At 43.5% G+C, this 20671-nt stretch overlaps 1 protein-coding gene across 1 annotated transcript in view; it reads right to left on the bottom strand.

Moving 5' to 3' along the window:
- Positions 1-20671, bottom strand: part of PCNT (pericentrin) — a 251434-nt gene that overhangs the window by 31568 nt on the left and 199195 nt on the right. Inside the window, exons 41-46 of the mRNA XM_065413237.1 lie at positions 17448-17602; positions 8862-9056; positions 8604-8777; positions 7695-7890; positions 6742-6964; positions 5695-5845 (exon numbers count right to left, since the gene is read on the bottom strand). Coding sequence (XP_065269309.1) covers positions 5695-5845; positions 6742-6964; positions 7695-7890; positions 8604-8777; positions 8862-9056; positions 17448-17602 — 1094 coding nt within the window. The remainder of the gene's footprint in view (positions 1-5694; positions 5846-6741; positions 6965-7694; positions 7891-8603; positions 8778-8861; positions 9057-17447; positions 17603-20671) is intronic.

Consider the following 20671-nt stretch of genomic DNA (forward strand, 5'->3'; position numbering starts at 1 on the left):
TAGTTCCTAACATTGTGTTGGCTATTTTGACTGCTGCTACACATTTAGTGGATGTTTCAGAGAACTATCCACGATGACTCCAAGATCTCTTTCTTAAGTGGTAACAGCTAATTTAGACCCCATTATTTTGTATGTAGAGTTGGAATTATGTTTTCCAATGTGCATTACTTTGCATTTATCAACATTGAATTTTCATCTGCCATTTTGTTGCCCAGACACCCAGCAAATCTAGACCGTCCTGAAGCAAACATTTGAAGACCATCCTGATTGGGTGTGCAGTCTCACATCGGGAGTGTTCAATCTGAAGTTCCTTACAGAGCTTGTCATTTCCTGATTTTTCATGCTCTAAGGCCACTGACGGTTGGATGTTGGGGTTTTGGATGAAGGAAGCACAACCTCTTGGGAAGTGTGGAAGTAGGAATTTACCTTGGGAAGAAAGGATTTTGGTGTCCAGAGCACTGTCTTGTCCTTGCGGAACATGCACTAAAGCTCTTGCATCGATAATGCTGCCCAGCTCTGATACTTGCCTTGCAGACATGACAAGTACTAAGAAACAGGTCTCAATGGATAAATAAAAGGTTGACACTGAAGTCAGAGGCTCAGAGGGATAGCTTGTTAGAGCCCTCAAAACTAGTGGAAGGCCCCATTTTGGGAACAGTGGCCTGACCAACAGTCTGATTAATTGGACTGTTCAAATGAATCTGGCTACCTGTGGATTGTCTGCCAGGGAGCCAGAGGATCCTGTGAATAGCATTTTACTCAGGGTACGTATGACAACAACAAAATATTTCGGCCGTGAGTCTCAGAGCCCAGGCCAATTGACTCAGGCTCACTGCGCATGCTTTGGGGCTAAAAATAGCAACGTAGAAATTCCTACTCAGGCTGGAATTTGGGCTCTAAAACCCAACAAGGCAGGAGGGTCTCAGAACCCAGACTCCAACTCAAGTGGGAATGTCTACACTGCTATTTTTAGTCCCGTACTACAAACCCAACCCATAGTTGATCCAGGCTCTAAAACTTGTTGCTGTGGGGCTTTTTTTGTTTTTTGGGCTTTTTTGAAGTGTAGATGTTGTGACACCCTGGCACCCCCATATTCACCACTATCATATAATTAGGATCTGTTTTGTACAAAGTATGCCTTGTGAGGTGTAATTCTAAAAGTCTTGATCTGCTAGACAGTAATATCTCGTTGGATTGTATGTGTATCATTGTATGTGAAGTTATGCAATTTGGCTATGTATGTGCTACAGAAACATGTTGTGAGGTTGAGAACACCCACAACAGGTGCAACAATAAAAAAGTCAAATAATGTTAATGGCTTATTGAGGAAATGCACACAAGCACAAGGATTACCCCAGGAACTATGTACAATAGAAATCTCTCAGAGATAGCACTACACAATGGGAAGTGTTTGACCCAGGTCACAGCAAAAGAGCTTTCCAGCAAGTTGAAAGAAGATATAAAAGGGGGAAATGACATCATGACTGGTCCTCACTCTCCCTACAACAACACACATGAAAGTACTGGAGGAAAAAGACTGAACTAAGGGGAAGTGCTGGTCCCAGGCAGGAAAGAAGGAAGCCTGCCTGTGTATGCAAAAGCTAACCTGCTTGTACTATCTAACTGGGTGAGACAATTCTTGATTCAAATACTTACGGTAATCTACTTTGATCTGTTTGCTATCACTTATAATCCCTTAAAAGCTATCTTTCTGTAGTTAATAAATCTGTTTTATACTTTTTACCTAAAACACTGTGGGCTGTTTGAAGTGCTTGGGAAAAAATCTCAACTCAAGAACAAAAGTTGGTGCACGCCCACTTACCTTGGTAGAAGTGGAGGACCAGGTAATAAATTCATACTGGTCAGGTTTTTGACCAGAGCAAGATGGTACAACTCTGGGGTCCTAGGCTGGGGAGAATTTTGTCTGTAGCCTCTCCATTGTGGGTTCATGAGTGGCTGGCCAGAGCATTCATGAACACAGCTCGGTGTAGCCCCTGCCTGTGAATGTTGGTGTGAGTGCAAGCTTGGAGGACTTTGCAGCTTGTCACAATGTCAGTGCAAGCGGGAACCCAGGTTGGTGAGACAGAGGGCTCAGCTGTACCTCAGTTCCAGGTGGTACCCCAGGGAGGACCCATCACAGATGTATCCTCAGAGCGGATGCCGGATGTGCAATGGTACTGGTGGAAGGCCTCTGTCTACACTTTCTTGCAAAAAGTCCAGAATGGCTGGAATTCCCAAATTTCTGGGATTTGCATTGTGCTCTTTGATCCAGATTCAACAACTGGTGCCAATAGCGAATTATGGTTTTAGTGCTGATACTCTCCTAGATAGCAATGTCTTAATGACCATGCAAGACAGACAGACCTTCTAGTACCTCCCTTTCAATAGCCAGGCTGTTAGTTGAAACTGACACCATTTGGGGTTTGGATGAAGGAAAAGGACCTTGCAGGAGGATGTCCGGTCTCCATGGAAGCTGGAGTGCGGGGCTCCAATGTCAGCTCTATCTGGTCAGAGACCTTGGTTCTTGTCAGCCAATGAGGAGTTATCAGTATTACCATTGCCTGTTCTTGTTTTATTTTCAGGACCACCTTCCCCAGTAGTGGAAATGGTGGAAATTCATAAAGTATGCCCTGCAGCCAACTGTACGATTAGGCATCTATCCCCATGGATATGGGGTTTGCCTCACTTATGAAGTATTTCAGCCTCGTTTTGTTCATATGATTTACAAACAGGTCGGCTGAAAGGAGGCTGAATGTGTGAACGAGGTCAAAAACCTCCTGATTCAGGCACCACTCAGAGTTGCTGACCTTGCACCTGTTGAGCCACTTCGCCTTTTGGTTCAGGTCACCTTTGATGTGGATTGCTCCGAAGGAAAGGAGGAACTGTTCTTCATTTCCATTGCTTCCATGTGTATTGCAGGATTACTTGCTCCCCCTTAGACTCTAGTTGCATTGTCTGATTGAACCATGATGTGTTTCTCCCTTAGGGTGGGCTGGAACCTTTGCAGAGCTAGTTTGACTTCTCTCAGCTCTAGGACGTTTATGCTGTGACGTTTTCCTCCTTGTTCCTGAGGCTCTGGGCTGTTTGGGTCAAGTGAGCTCCCCAGCCCTCCACGCTGGCATTGGTTGGGAGGACTAAAGGTTCTGGAAGGCAGATGGGCATGCCTCTGCGGACACTGTTGTGGGTAGACCACCATTGTAAGAAGTTGAACACCTGTGTTCCAGGGAATGGTCCCACAACTTTAGTATGAAGGCTTGAAGACTTCTGATGTGTGATTGAGCCCATGCAGTGATACCTATGCAAGACACCAGGAGTCCTACCAGTTGGAGACATAGTGCTATGGTAGGCCTTCTGCAGCCCTGGAGCAAGAAAATAAAATCCTGGATGGAACCAGAGAACTCTTCTTGGCACTGATGATGAAACTGTTTGCCTGGAGGAGATTCAACATCTGAGATGCCACCCAAACGTTGCTGACTGCAATGGCCCTCTGATCAGAATGTAGTCCAGGAACTGGTACAGATGATTTCTCGGCAAACTGAATCTCGCTATTACCATCACCACCATCTTTGTGAAAACCCTGGAGGCCAAAGACAGGCCAAACAAGAGTGTTTGGTACTCATAATGTTTCCTGCCATGGGTGAACCTCTGTAGTCTGTGGTAGCATGGTCTCATGAGGATATGGAGATATGCATCTGCTAGATCAACTGACGTGAAGAAGCCCACCCAGGACAGAAATGACACCTTAGAGGCCAGGGTCTCCATATGAAACTTTTTTCAGAGTAGCAGCCGTGTTAGTCTGTATCCGCAAAAAGAACAGAACAGGAGTACTTGTGGCACCTTAGAGACTAACAAATTTATCTGAGCATAAGCTTTTGTGGGCTGCAGCCCACTTCTTCGGATACATAGAATGGAACATATAGTGAGGAGATATATATACATACAGAGAACATGAAAAGGTGGGAGTTGCCCAACCAACTCTAAGAGGCTAATTAATTAAGATGAACTGTTGTCAGCAGGAGAAAAAAAACTTTTGTAGTGATAATCAAGATAGCCCATTTAAGACAGTTTGACAAGAAGCTGTGAGGATACTTAACATGGGGGAAATAGATTCAATGTGTATAATGGCTCGGCCATTCCCAGTCTCTATTTAAGCCTAAATTGATAGTATCTAGTTTGCATATCAATTCAAGTTCAGCAGCTTCTCTTTGGAGTCTGTTTTTGAAGCTTTTCTGTTGCAAAATTGCCACCTTTAAATCTGTTACTGAATGGCCAGAGAGGTTGAAGTGTTCTCCTACTGGTTTTTGAATGTTATGATTCCTGATGTCAGATTTGTGTCCATTTATTCTTTTGCGTAGAGACTGCCTGGTTTGGCCAATGTACATGGCAGAGGGGCATTGCTGGCACATGATGGCATATATCACATTGGTAGAGGTGCAGGTGAATGAGCCCCATGTCACAGCATGGATGTTAATAGCAGCTGAAAGAAGGTATAAAATGAGAAACAGTGACATCATCACTTGGCCTCTCCCCCAATCTCAACATCTGGAAGACTCTGAACTGGGGAAGAGTGGACCCAGGCTGTAAGGTAGTCCAGTCTGTGTACTGAGGAACTGTAACCTGCTTGTACCATCTGTTAGGGTGAGACACTGCTTCATTCAAATCTTGCTTAGTCTGTTTAAGTTAGAATTAGACTGCAAATTTATTTTTGTTTTTTTAGGTAGAATCATAGAATATCAGGATTGGAAGGGACCTCAGGAGGTCAGCTAGTCCAATCCCCTGCTCAAAGCAGGACCAATCCCCAGACAGATTTTTTCCCCCCCAGATCCCTAAAGGGCCTCCTCAAGGATTGAACTCACAACGCTGGCTTTAGCAGGCCAATGCGCAAACCACTGAGCTATCCCTCCACCCCAAAAAAATATTTTTTGTTTTGTTTTTGCATCCTTAGCAAATTCTTTCTTGGCCTGTCTTATTACACTTAACTGCCAGTATGTGCACCTTCCTAGTAGCCTCACTAAGATTTGACTTCAAATTTTGAAGATTGTCTTTTTCCCTCTACTGGCCTCCCTGACTCTGCTATTTAGCCAAGGTGGCATTCTTGAACATGGACTGATTCATAACTTGATATAATAAAAATTACTGATTATTTTAAATTTAACTCAGAAAAAAGAGAACAGAAACAAAAAGCAGTTCAGCTGACCTGGGTAATATGTATTCTATTGGAAACTTTCCAATTACTTGATTCTCAGCCAACATCTGAGAGTGCTTTCTACTCATAATCCTAAATGATCATGCAGTATGTGTCTACAGTACACATCATGCTTGTTAAGGAACTTTGGAAGCAGTTACAAATTGTGAAATGAAACTTTATGGCAGGATCAAGTGGAAGTAGAAAACTATCTTAAATACAAGTCTCTCTTAAAACAACAAAAAAGGGACAAGAAGTTGCTTGTTTTTTGTAAAAGAGGGAACATGGATGTGGGTGCAATTAAAAATGACATTTTAAAACTTTCAATTTTGAGCAAGTCCTCCAGAATCACTGGGATTGAACAAACAAGAGAAGAAAAGGGTTATCAGAGATTAAAAAATAGGAAAAAACTCTGTGTAGGGAAAGAAGTGCAACAGACATTTTGTTAATGCAAGTCAGTCTACTTATGAGATTAGCTCTGAGGATCTCATTAACATGCAGCATGTTACCTCTAATGCTTTTGTCTTTTCATCCTCTCTTAGCTTATGCTGAAGGTGTTGTTCTTCAAACATATTTCGTAACTCTTTTTCTTTCGAATGTTCATTCTGTAGGTCTTGGAGTGCAACTGTCAGATCTTTTTCTTTATTTTCCAGTTCAGAACTGCAACATTCAGCAAAGTTACAAATAACACTTTTAGCTCAGTTCAGAATGGATCATCCTTTTTGTTTTTAAATATTATTGTTTTGGAAAGAAATCTTTTCTTCAGTCTTTTTAACCTTTCTTTCCAAAGAAGCAGGAGCAATTAAGTCACTTTGCGACTCCACTCACAACACAAGTGGGATACATTTTATAATTTTGTTAGTTGGCTTACTGTCTCTTCTATCTTTTTAATTTTTGCTCTTTAGTTGTGCCTTTAAAGTTAACCCCCTTCCTATTTTAACTTCTGAAAAGGGAGCAGTCAGCTATCCTCAGCAGAACTAGAAATTATAGCAGCTGTTGATAAATAAGATAAGCTATCTTTCCTTGTGGCAGAGGAACCCCGGTGCTATATGGGAGGAAAAAATCCACTAGTGTGCACTAGGACTACAGGGGAGAGAGAAAACAGGCCCAACCATAATGACCAGGCCACTAACTTTGCCAAGGGAAGTTGCCTGGCTCTATCAGACAGACTAAGGCCATTGGGGAAGGAATGAATAAGAGCTGGAAGTAGTATCAGAGGCGAAGTAGAAGGCCAGCAAGGTCAGGGCTTAGAAGGAATTCTAGTCTCACCAAGATACACATTGTATGGGCAGAGACATTGTATCATCAGCTGCAACTCCCAACCTTGTCAGTAAAACTTTCAAGTTTGCACCACTGAGCAAAAAACAACAACAAATTAGCAGCCAGTAAACATTCAAAGTAAATTATTTCATTAAACTCTACTTCTGTACAGATTGGCAGAAGTTACCATTTCTTCATTCCCCTTGCATGTCAGAGGATTCCAATCCATTTCTGGATTTAACCAACACAAGTTCACTACAGATTGTTAATGTAGCTCTCAAAAAAGTACTCCTTACCGAAGCTGGTTTATTTCCCTCTGAAGCTTTTGCAGGGATTTTTGTAGACTTTCATTCTCTTCTTTGCTTTCATAAAGCTCTGATTTCAAGTCCGATACTGCAGATTGCTCCTGCTTCAGGAGTTCATGCATCTCAGAGGCCCTCTCCTGTTCCTCACTCAGAGAGTTCTGCAAGTCATTAGCTATGGTTTTTTCCTGCTGAAGTTTATAGTCTAATAATTCAACTGGGAAAACAAACAAAGTCCATTTGTATTATAATATATTTAACAACTCTGTTCCCAATTATATGGGTTTAAAAGTACAGACAAATATGTGGACCATGGCTACTACTGTTCTTCCTGATCGTCTGCTAATAAATAACTCAACTTTTCAAACATAGTTTAAATAAAAAACATTTAAAGGATTATACAACTTCTGTTTTACTGTTAGTCTCTCACTCAGCTTTCTCATTCTTTTTGGCTTTGATTGGTTCATCAGAGAACTGGCTCCTCTTTGGCTTTTAACTATTTTGATAAAACAATAATTGCAAGCAGCCACTTATCTACTGCTTCTATAACCCACTTATTAACATTTCCATTTACCAATATACACACCAATATGGAGATTTTTCTGAAAACCCCTAGTTGTTGCTCTCTATTCTTAAGTTTTCTACCTTCATACATTCCTTGACATTGAAGTCGCCCCCCAACTTCATCTTTGCATAAGATAAACCAAAGATAATTCACCTCTATTTTAAACTTTTCAAATACAGCCTTTTCTGAACCACTGCTATTTTGACAATCTGCACTCCCATCCCCACAAGAAACCCTAATGAGTTCACAAAATGATATCTGATGTCAGAATTCATTTCTCATCATTTTTACTGCACTTTCCCCCTCTCCCCTCCCTCTTTTTTTTTTTTTTTGGTGTGAGTGAGAGTGGAAGAACAGATGGTAAGTGTTTCCTAGGTGCTACCCTTCCTCCGAAGTTGGTGTTCTTGTTTACTTCCATGATCCTCTGCATTCGTAAGAGTTTCCTGTAGCTGCTGCAGCTTCTCCTGGTTTTGAAGATGTGTCATTCGTAGCTGAGCTCGAAGGTCCTGTATTTCAGAAAGTAAGCTGTTCCTATCAGAAGACAGAAGGTGCTCTAAAACTATCTGCTGCTGTTCTTCCTGAAAATAGACCAAGCCCATTGCAGACATTAGGGGGATGGAATGGGGAAACAAAAAGACCGTAACTTGTAAGTAATATTAAATTCCCAAGCATAGTCCAATTCTTCCCACAACATAAATCCTAGATTCCCACAGGTCATGCTCCCCTACATAGTAGGTCAAATTTTATTGAAACAATGAAGAAAAGTAATTTAAGATGATCAAACTCATACCCCATTTTATTAACTCTCAAATATTTAATTAAGTAAAAGAATGCACTTTATTGGTTTCCCTAATAGGGTGATAGTTATTGCAAACTCTCTGGCCTGATGCTAACCTATTAGCGTGAAGTTATCCAAAATCACATCAGGACTAATTCAGCTATGAATTTTGCCAAGGGAACATTTGTATAGCTAGAAGTAGATGATGTCTGCTTTCATGTGAAGCACCTCCTTCCCACAATCACAATCTCCTGAAGACCAACTGATTGGCTGATAAACACTACAGTCAGTAGATCTCAATGAAATGTAGAGAAAAACGGGAGCCAAAACAAAGCCTGTATAAAAACACATTGCTCTTAACTTATTTAGATTGCAGTACTAGATTTAAGAACATAAGAGATGAAACTGGAAAACGAAGGAAGCATTCGTGCATTATGCCCACAAACATGGCCTCCAAACCCAGGGAAAGAAAGTGGCTGATCTGTAAGTGTTAATACTCCAAGGAGGTCTTACTTGTCGTTTCACAATATGCTCCAGTTTTTCCACTAATGAACCTTCATCCCCAGAACCAGGATTGCAAAGGTGTGACTGCAAGTCAACTTGAAACATATTCCGCTCCTTCTCTAGCACACACTGAACTGCCTGGAGGAGTTCTCCTCGCCAGTCAAAACAAATATCTGAAGATTCCTACAGGAAGAGTGTAAATTTATTAGCATCTATACAAAAAAACAGGTATTTTAAGGGAGGTACAACACACTTTATCCTGGATACCTTGTCTCCTCTATCTTCCACTTTGCTAAGGTAATCCTTCAATGACTGTATTGCATCCAGCAAGGTTAGTCCTTCTTTTCGCCATCCCTCGGCTGCAGCAGACTGCTGAATGCTTTTTTGATCACTAAGAGGAAAGGGATGTTCTGACAAAGCCAGTATTCTGCGGCTGTCCTCGTACACCATCTTCAGCACAGACTGAAAAGGGACAAAACATTTTGTATAAACTGATGTTATAGTACCAACAGAATTTAAAATGCTAAAAGATCCAGAAAACATTTTGCAATTCATGTTTCTGCAAATTAAGTTTAAACATAAAAACATGATCTTATATTCAGAGTGTTTTCTAGCAGAAGGAGCTGTCTGCACTATTAACTTTAAACAAAAACACAGAGATGAAACAGAAAAAAATATAATATAGATTGTAAGTTAAGAAGAGGAGGTTACTCACCTGTAACTGGAGGTTTTTTTGAGATGTGTGGTCCCTATGTATATTCCACACATGGGTGTACATGACCACCATACACCAATGCCCATTAACCAGCATGTGCGTGGTGTCCCCTCGGGCTCCCAGCCAAGGGTATTATAGATAGTGTGGGTCAACGCCTCTCCAATCTCTCTCTTACTGTCCTAGAATGTAGTCCGAAGCAGAGAGGATGGAGGGTGGGTAGTGAAATATGGATAGGGATACGGATAGGGACACACATTTCGAAGAACCTCCACTTACACAAGCAAGGAACCTCCTCGTCTTCTTCTTCGAGTGATGGTCCCAATGTGTATTCTACACGTAGGTGACTCGCGAGCAGTGATAAGAGCAGAGGTGGGTGCAAGGATGCCAACTGAAGGGCAGTCATCAGAACAGCCTGGCCAACTGCTGTGTCTGTAGCTGCTGTGTCTGTAGCTGCCACTTGTGCGATGACATCGTGCATTGTGAAGGGGTGGATGGAGTGCCAGGTGGCTGCACGACAGATGTCTTGCCGAGACACATCTGCTAGTGAGGCTGATATGGCAGCTTGTGCTCACATAAAGTGAGTGGTAACTCTATCAAGTGGGGGTACGGCGGATTGGTTGTAGCATTCTCGGATGCACACTGAGACTCATTTGGAGATTCATTGGGAGGAGAGGGCTTGACCCTTGGACCATTTGGCAATGGCCAAGAAGAGCTTCAGCAATTGAGTCTTGTGAAAGTAGAAAGCCAGCATACGACAGACATGGAGGGAGCGTAGGACCCTGTTAGCATGGGAGGTGTGCGGTTTGGGGCAGAAATCAAGTAGGTGGACACACTGGTTCAGTTGGAATTCCGACACAACCTTTGGGAAGAAATTAGGATGGAGCTGAAGGGACACCTTGTTCTTGTGGAATGTGGTGTGTGTGTGGGGGGGGAGGGGGTCTGCCATCATGGCTACCAGGTCACTGACACACCTGGCTGAAGTTATGGCTACCAGGAATGCCACTTTCATTGAGAGGTGGGAGAGGGAGCACGTTGCCAATGGTTCAAAGGGTGGTTTCGGAAAGGACGAGATTAAGGTCCCACATGGTGTGGGCTTCAGTACTGGTGGAAAGGTGTTGAGTAAATCCTTCATGAAATAGATGGTGGTGGGGTGCGTAAACATGGAAGGACCATCCACAGGGGGAAGAAAGGCACTGATTGCTGCTAGGTGCACCCATATAGAACTGAGGGCTAGGCCAGATGTTCTGAGGGTGAGAAGGTAGTACAGGACAGAGAATACATTGGTGGGATGGGTCCTGGGGAAGTTCGGGGTGTGGAGAATGAGACAAAAACAAGAGGAATTCTATGGCTTATCCATGATGGATGATCTTCAGTACCCAACTGTCTGCAGTGATCTGGCCCCAATTGTGGGTGAATAGGGCGAGACAGCCCCCAAAGACAACACAGAGTGCTGTGGGTGGCTTCGGGGGAGGTTCTCCATTCTCAACCTGCATGTCAAAACCACTGTTTTGACTGCTGCTGGGATATGGTCAAGGAGGTTATCATGGGGGAGGCAGGGAAGCGTGGTTGTTGTGAGCAGTGTCATCTACGTGGCACCTCCTGCTGGTGGTGGACAAAACAGCTGCCTCTGCTGTCTGCATCTGGGAGCCAACGAGAGATGCCAAGAGGCCTAAGAGTCCTTCAGTGAATGAAGGTATTTGTCTACCTTCTCAGGGAACAACTTGTGTTCAAAGGGGAGGTCCTTGACAGTATTTTGGACCTCCTGGGGAAATCTAGACGATTGTAGCCAAGAGATTCGGTGAACCACGACCCTGGACGCCTGAGATTGAGAGGACGTGTCAGCCACGTCAAGAGCAGCCTGGAAGCCCACCTTGACCACCAGGGACCCCTTGTCTACTATCACCTGGAATTGCTGCTGGTGGTCTGGTGGCAGCTTGTCCTAGCCGGTTGTAATTATTGAAGTCATATTTGGCTAGCAGAGCCTGGCAACTGGCAATGCAGAACTGCAGTCCGGCTGAAGACTACACTTTTCTGCTTAGCAGGCCCATCCTCTTTGCTGCCCTTTTGGAGAGGGCTGGATGGAAATAGACTTCTGCTGGTGCTGGTGTGCCTGCTCCACCACAGCATAGACCATGAGAGAGTTGGGATGGGAGAGAGAACAAAATGTCTGCCCCTTTAGCAGGGACAAAGTACCTCCTCTCTGCTCTCTTCAGTGTGGGGGCACAGGAGGCAGGAGTGTACCATACCATCCTCGCTGGTTGCAGAATGGCCTCGATAATGGGGAGAGCTGCCCGAGAGAGTCCCTGGGGTTAGAGAATGTCCAGGAGCTGATGCTGTATGTCCTAAATCCCCTACAGCGGGATCCCCAGGGCCATCACCACCCTCTGGAGCAAGTCCTAGTACTGACAGTGGTCATCCAATGGGGAGAGCGAGGGAGGAATTAGGGTGACCAGACAGCAAGTGTGAAAAATCGGAACGGGGGTGGGGAGTAATAGGAGCCTATATAAGAAAAAGACCCAAAAATCAGGACTGTCCCTATAAAATCGGGACATCTGGTCACCCTAGGAGGAATAAGCGTCTGGTCCAGTGACCAGGAGGCAGCCATGCTAACCGGTGGTAGCAGCTCCATGTCCTCTTCCTCCTCGTAGACCGATGGCACCCTTAGGTGAACAGGTGATACGACGCCAGCAGTGGTGCCCAGCAGCTGTGGTAAGGATCCCAGCACGCCCAGTACTGCCAAAAAGAAGGGTCCCTGGGGAGTGGTGGGCCCCGGGGGTAGCAGTACCAAGCCTCCACTGCAGGATCATAGGCTGGGCACCAGTAAAGCAGCCTGGATTGCAAGTTCGGACTTCGACAGGGCATAGGAGAAAACGAGAGCTCCAGCTCTGAGAACCCCTCAGACTCTGAAGACAGTTCTGGCAATGGGGGGGGGAACGTCGGTACCAGAGGGCTGCAATGCACCAACAGGACAGGCTTCTCCATCATCAGCAGCAGAGGTTAGTCCACCAGAGAGTGGAGGATGATGGTGTATGGCACTCTGGAGAGAAGACTGGGGATATGGGAGGAGGAGGTCCTCCATTGACTACAAAGGTTCAAGGCGTCCTGGAGTCCTTGACACACCTCTGGACACACCATAAGGGCCAGGTGGCATCTGCGGGGCAGCAGCTCTGGTGGGACGGGCACTGTACGTGCCAGTGACAATGCCAGCATGGATACCAGGGCAGCCATTGGTACTGCTGGATCCCACTTGCATTTGGCGTTACCCTCTACCTGGGGAAGTTTGTGCACGGATCCAGCACACAATCTCTCATCTGACCTGGCTCGACTTAGGAAGGAAACGCTGCGCTTCTGAGCAGTCCGTGATGGGGATCTGCTCTTATGCCCATGGCCATGTTTTTTTATCCTCGTGGTAGGACTTGTCCATCATCTTTGGTACCAACAGATCCAGGGCCTGGGAAGTGCTCAGAGGAGCGCTCATCACTGGTGATCGTCTCTGCACCAGTGATTCTGCCAGTCCCAGATACAAATGCTCTCTCAAGTGCATGGCTTCCTCCATTAGGTATCTGCAGAGGCAAAGCTCTCAAGCTTCCTGGTTCTGGGGCGTGAACAACTTGCAAACGGCACAGCGGGCCGCAATGTGTGCCTCACCGAGGCAGTAAAGTCAACACTGGTGCTTGTCACTCACAGAGAATGAGCGCAGGCAAGAGGCACAGATCTTAAAGTCCAGAACCCAGGGCATCATCCCAGGGGGAGAGAAGAGGGAGAGGGAACTCTCCCCAACGGGGGAAAACTATCATAACTTATCTATCTATGAAGAAACAATAACACAGACACTATCCAACCCTAATCTTCTATGATTCTATGATACAGCTATATACAATGAAGGCAAAGCAGATCACTCTCTTAGCAAAGCTAAGAGCATGATGGAACCCCTGTTACCACTCAGGACATGTAGTGGTAAGAGGGGACTGGAGAGGCATCAACGCACACTACCTGTTATACCCTTGACGGGGAACGCATGAATGTGCGGGTCATTGGACACGACTAAGAAATATTTCCAGATTCAAGTACATGGCACGCATGCGCACCCACGTGTGGAATACACTTAGGGACCATCACTCAAAGAAGAATATATTTGTATTAGTATTTTTAATATGTAAAAGTTATAGAAGTTAAAAACATCAAAGGCCTAGGGATAAGGAAATTAGAAGTTAAGATTCTCACATCAATCTTTATTTTGCTCTCTTATATTCACCCTCTTTAAATATATGCAATAAGACACTAAGTTGCCATGTAAAATATATGCCTATGTGAAAAAAACTAAGTATGAATTAAAACAATACAATATCTTATCTTAAATTTTAGTTTCTAGACAGAAGTCAAGGACAATATTGTCTCATCTACTCAACCTCTTAGAAGCTAGAGATGCATCTTTTTATAGAGCCCCATTCACCCAGCCAATATTTTAAGTACTATTGTTGGTATTGTGGTAGCACCTAGAAGCCCAGTCATGGACCAAGACCTCACTGCACCAGACACTGTACGAACACATGACAAGAAGATCGTGCCTGTCCCGAAGAACTTATAGTCTAAATATAAAACAAGAGACAACAGGTGGATACAGACGAAGGTGGCACAAGGAAACAATGAGACAATGCCGGTTAGCATGAAAGACAGTGGTCATAGCACACCAGCTGCCTAACAATTGTCAATTTTTTTGTAGGCAGAATGGAGGCAGGAGTAGATATCTCAATAGCATATGAGACACACAATAGTTAGTCATAAGGGCCCTGAAAGTAAAGGCAAGTAGTTTGTTATATACAAATCTGAGACATGATCTCTACATAATGTTACAGATCCACCCTGTTTGACACATTTATCAAATAAAGACCCTGCAAGCGCCAATTTATATTGCCTGGTATTATAAACCTTGTGAAAGTCACACGGCGCATGCACATTTTCCTTAAGTATAATTTGAAGATATCAAACCCTTGGTTACCATATTAAAGTTGTCAAGTACATTTATAAAGTTTGGTGACTTGGGCACTCTGCTACTACAATCCAGTTGCTAAACTACCTACAAAGGACCAAACCCTGAAACCTCTCTTACATGGGAGTTCGAAACACTTTGCATGGATTCCTGTACCTGCTGCTCAGGATGGCGTAGGGACATGCAGAACCTGTGGGTGGGTGGTAGGAATGCTGTCCCACCTTGGGGGAAACAGGGATCTTGGTCTCAACAAACCAATCCTCCTTGGCTGACAGCTCTATTGTGAGTTCAGACTTTGTCCCTAGGGCAGCTAACACAAGCAACAGCCAACTTTCCAATAATTTTCAGGCAGCATAGTGTCTACACCTAACACGAATGTCCCTCCTACCCACTAGCAACTGTACTCTTAGTACAGCTTCGACAGATATTAATGGCCTAGACTAGTGCATTTTGCTGCAATGCATGCCATGTGCTTATGTGACTGAGATGAAAAACTGCACAAACTTGGCAAATATTTCAAATACAACAGAAATTTCTGGCAATAAACCAAAAAATTATTAAAACTGTTGTCATGCAATTAACCCCTATTGTCATTAAATAGGGGGTCCAGTGAAATGAGTCATGAATCTAGATGCGATGGTCTCGACTTAATTTAACAGATTACACAAAAACAGCATCCCCAAAACATTTACAGCCTTAACAAGCCGAACACCGGTAATTATTTCCGGTGTAATTATCATGCGGAAACATCTTTCTCAATATGAATTCCCTGTCTCCAAACTATTATATGATGTACAGATGTTTCCTTGTCTCATTCCAGGGAAGGTCATTTGAAATTTAAAATAAATCCTTTTATAGGTTATTTTAATTAGAAATATCCTACCCTGGATATAGAGATATTTGTAGTTGCAACTTACTTTTGGAACATTAATATAAGCAATTCATAAGCATAAATATTTAAAACAATTAATATATGCATCTAAATCTCTAGCTCCTCCGGTGCGTCCCAGGCCACTACCACTGAGGAACCAACAAAAGCTCCTGCAGCTGTGAGTCTCTCTTCTGAATAACAGAACAGGTCCAAGGAGGTAAATACACATAACCATAGATGGCAAGACATCCTTGCCTATTCCCTTCTGAGTCCCCAGCTGAGGGGGATCAATCTTTGATCTGCTAGGAGGGGGAGGGTGGAACAGACTGCCAGGTCTGAGGCCTACCCCAAAGTGAATTAGAAAGAGAGAAGCACAGTGAACTGCTTTTCAGGCACAGAAGCAGAACATTGGACTTGTGGTGAAATCCCACGCTATCTATCTATCTATCTATCTATATATAGGAGAGTATTTAAACACCAAAACTTCAATCCAGTGAGTTAGCTTCATGAGAGCCTGTGGGCAATAGTGTGCTCCATATAACCTACTTCCTCTGTTTGAGAAAGGGAAATCTACTTCCCTTGTATAGTAACTGAAGTCTGAGATGTGTAGTCCCTATGTGAATTCCACTTGAGGTGCAATGGACTCCATGTGCCTGAGACGGGAAGACTTTTCATTAGCAGTGTTAGATGTGCCCTTTTCCTCCTTGGCCTCCCAGCCAAAGGTGTAAGGAGCAGGGCAGAATGGACCAAGTGCCTCTCCAATTCCTCATCTATCACGAATCTTAGGATAAGGATCTGAAGCAGAGGGCAAGGAGGGCAGTTAGTCGAATGCAGATAGGGATCACAGTCTTGATGAACTCCAGTTACTGTACAAGGTAAGTAACCAGTCTTCCTTTGAGTGATAGTCCCTATGTGTTTTCCATTTGAGGTGACTCACAAGAAGTATTCATCAAGGAGGAGGGTGCAAGAAACTGATTGAAGGACTGATCTGCCAAAGGAGGCATCTGCTGTCAAAGCCTGCACCAGGGCATAACATCTCACAAATGAACACATGTAGCCTCCTGTTGTTGCTCTACAGACCTCTAGCAGAGGGATGTCTCACAGTGAAGCTACAGAGGCCATGCTCGAGCATGGGGGAGGGTCACTGCCAATTCATAGAAAAGCAGGATGGAGCCTGAAATCCACTTAGTCTGTGTGAGGAGACAGCTTTCACCTCTCGTACATTTGGTAAAGGAGATAAATGGTTTTTGGGATTTTCTGAAGGGTTTTGTCTTCTGTAGGTAGAAAGCCAAGACTCAGGCATCCAGAGAGTGGAATTTGCTGTCCTCCCTAGTGGCATGTAGCTTTGGGTAGAAGACAAGTAAGTGGATGACCTGGTTCAGATGGAATTCTGACTTCTCCTTCAGAATGAACTTAGGGTATAGCCATGTATGGAGGGTCTCCCATAATTGCTCCTAGCTCTCCTACACTCTTCGCTGAGGAACTGCTTATCCCCCATCTCTCAACCAATGGGATGCTTCCCCTCTCTCTGCAGGCACTGGAGACAGTTGAGTACTATTGCTAGTGCCCTGGCACCAGACCCTGCCCACAAGTTCCATCCATCATTTTTAATGCCTCCAACAATGAAAATGGTCATCAATTAGCACATTTCCTGCCGCAGATTTCTGCCTGTATTTCTGCCATTTTTTAGAGCAACAGGCAGACTTTGCTATCTCAAGCCTGTCTCTAGCCTTCCCCTGCCTTGGTAGTAACTGGATCTGTGAGGTGTTTTCACTCCCTGGGCCCCTGGTACAACACTTTGCTATGGGGTTTCCCCATCAGGATAGCAAAGCAGCCAAGAAAGCACCACACTAAATCTAAGGAGACGTTTATACTGTGAGCCAGCTTTCTCTGGAGTCTGAGAGCAAACCATTCCCCACTGCTACCAGCTGACACTTGTACCACCAGGAAGTGAGACTCAAAACCAGACTAGCATGTTGGGGCATCACCCCACTTCAGTCAATGCAGCTGTGACGCCACCATGGAAAGGCAAGACAAAAAGCAGTAGACCTCCTCCTAGAGAGAGCCAGGGGAAGGAGAAAGATGGGGAGGAGGAGGCCAACGACCTTATTGCAGCCAGCTCAAGAGGTAAATGATTAATGAACATATATGGGGTAATGAACTGAGCAGTTGACTTATAGCTAACTGCTTTATATAATTTATATTTCCTAGTGTTCTGGTTTAAGGTGAAAGACCACAACCAATTCCTAGTACACTGGCTTTCCTACCACATATTACCTTCAGTTGTGGTGAAATAGTTTCTTTTTCTTTCACTGGGTCCATGGCATCTTGAAATATTCCACAGTATTGCAGATAAGCCGTGAAACTAGCATCCAGGTGTTCAGTTGTTTCTAGCTCCTGATTCAGTTTAGCTGCCAAATCTGAACTGGTATCTGAAAACAGACACAAAATAGTATTACAGATTAAACAAATGTGTTGTAGTGCAACCATAAAAGCAGTGGACACAAAAGAGTAGATTCCACAGTCAAAAGTTAGAGATGCAGTTGTAAGGTTCTATAGAAGAGATATGCCTTGAATGATTAATAACTACAGATTCCTTCTGGCTCTCAATAATTAGAAAAGTTGTCCACTTCTGTTTATCCCAAAACAGAATCCACCTAAGAAGATAAGAAAATGGTTTGCATCACGTGAGATACTTTGTCTAAGGAACCTACAGATCAGCCAAAGTCAGGAGTTCATCTCTCCAAAACCAGAAATAAAAATGGCTAAATAAGAGTATTGTTAATCCTCTAGGCAAGAATCTCTCATAATTTGCATATGGCTAAAACCCTCTAAACAGACCTCCAAGAAACCATCCTGCTTTACTACGCAAAGTGGCCCACTGCACATTGTGAGTGGGATACCAGCAAATTAAGCAAACTAGATATGACTGGCTGTAAGACTGAAGGTCAAATTGGGCAAACTGCCGGTTACCCCAAGAAATCCAAACCACACGTCTTTATCCTAAATTACAAACTATACATGGTTTTCCTTGTAAATCAAATATACCACGATCTGTCCTTCTCCCCAAAATAGAAGTGCACATTTGCTTGCTTTGTGAGTCAAATCTACATACTTCAGTATGTGGATGATATCTCTTGTTCTATTTTAAGTCATAAATAATGTGAAATGCTTATGCACAACCAAAGAATATATGGAGTATATCCTCCAAATTTAGAAGATAAGGGATTTTGTTGGTTTTCACTGTAAATAATTGTTGTATTCTAAAAGTATTAATTGTTTGACTCAAGGCAGAAGGAATGATGGAAGATATAAAAAACAGGGTATAACTTTGGAATATTAAGAGAAATTGCTTAAAAGGGGGGAATCCCAATTAATAGTAGGGTCTAACAATGAAATACAATCCTTGAAATTAATCAAATGTAAAAAGCCTCCGATAAGAAAAAGATCGGATTAAAGAAATTTGTTGTACATCAAAATCATCTACTGGATACCAATGGAAGCAACAGAGAAACTAAGAGTATGTCTACACTGCATCATAAGCCCAGGGTTCACACTCCAGCTTTAGCCTAACCCCCCCTTCCATCCAGGTGTGGATAGTCCAAGCCTGAGCCAAGTCATGACCCAGGGTTCAAGCCCTACGGACCAACTTTCTTTGTCCTCTGGAAAGTCCCGTTTTTTCCAACTGCACCATGAACATAGGGTTAAAGTGGCCACATTTTGGGAGGGTGCTAGGAAGTCTGGAATATGGGTGGTTGGACTTCTGCATGCATAATGGAGTGTAGATGCTGGAGCTCCAGGTTGGAACCCGGGTTCAAAAATTCCTAACCTGGAGTTACAAATAAGAGTATACGCTCAAGCCCTAGGTTAACAAACCCCAGGGTCTGCTAACTTGAGTTCTAGTAACCCTGGGCTTATATTGCAGTGGAGATCCCCTCTGCGAGCTGAAATCTGAGTATGCACTTGACACATGTCCAACAGGAATCAGAGGGTGGACCCCTCCAACAAGATATGACACTATGGTACATAAACTGAAGTCATCATGCATTCAAGAGGGTTGACTGGACCCAACAAGAAGCTGTAGAATCCTAAGTATGACTGACACCTGGACCAGCCATGTGGAAAGAACTCTCCCCCATCGCAGGGTTAACAGGATAAGAAGTGGTGAGATTTCATTTTAAAGATTGTGTTTCCCCTTCTATAATAAAAATAACCGAAGGTTATCTTTCTGAGCATAGACTCACTAATGAGACCTCAGGCACCCATAGGTTAGATCTTAACTCCTTTATAAGTCCAAGCAAATTGGCCTAGAAGATATTGAAAACAATACCTTTAAGCAATTGCTTTTAATATTCTAAAGTTGTCCCTTTTGGACCAATCCAGTCAGAGTGATCACCTCCCGCTTAAAGCACCTAAAAAGACACGGGCTTCCTCAGAAGTGCGATACATGTGTTAGGAGGGGCAAATTGATGATCATAAGTAAATGTAATAAGAAATCTTGGTAATTTGCATTGTTCCTTGATATAACAACTGCTGAGACTCAACTCTAGCCTGTGATAACTGCTTGCAAAACTATCGTGGTTGTCATACACAGCTAGAACACTGCTTGTTGTCTGCACTTCAGTGGTGAACTGTTGATTGTATACTAATGTGGTTTTGAGTGAATTCATAAATTGTTGTTTTGTTAAGAATAAGCTAGTTAAAAGCTGATCTGAAAAGAACCCACCAGTAAAACTAGTATGCTAACACTCCCTGGATTCAATAAAAAGGGGTTATTCTATTAACACTTATCCAACTGGCAAACCTAAGTTGTTAGGTTTCAGCTTTAAAATGTAACTGGCACCCTGGCAAATTCATAAAAATGTATCCCCTTTCACACTTACATAGGTAAGCCCCTAAGCTTTACTGCAGGGGTTCCCAAACTTGGTTCGCGGCTTGTTCAGGGTAAGCCCCTGGCGGGCCACGAGACGCTTGTTTACCTGAGCGTCCACAGGCATGGCCGCTCACAGCGCTCAGTGGCTGCGATTGAGCGAACCAAGTTTGGGAACCCCTGCTTTACTGGTATAAGTAAGTCATTGAGAACCCAAAACTACTACAAATGATTTTAAATATTTCAGTCTGGGAGAACCAACAACCAAATGTAAGTTTCATTCAGGGTGTTTCTAGATTAGAAGAGAGTGTGAAGATTGGGTCGGGGTGTATTAGCCAGCTCCAACCTAATCATGACCTTTTCCCTACCATAAATGCAATTTCACATCCTTTTCCTCAATTTAGCTAGTTGAGATCAACCCGGGATATGTCTCAACCAACTGAATCAAAGTGAAAAGTGTTAACTTGCATCTATGCTAGGGAAAAGGTCATGATTAGATTCTGACTAGCTAAAACACCCTGACCTCTTTCTAGCATAGACAAGGTAAGACGACATGGGAAGATACCAAGACATTGTTCATTAATTCAGTATTCAACTCCTTTTCTAAACAGAGTCACAATATTTGAAGTAG

This window comes from Emys orbicularis, chromosome 11 (assembly GCF_028017835.1).
Source record: "Emys orbicularis isolate rEmyOrb1 chromosome 11, rEmyOrb1.hap1, whole genome shotgun sequence".
Lineage (NCBI taxonomy): Eukaryota > Metazoa > Chordata > Testudines > Emydidae > Emys > Emys orbicularis.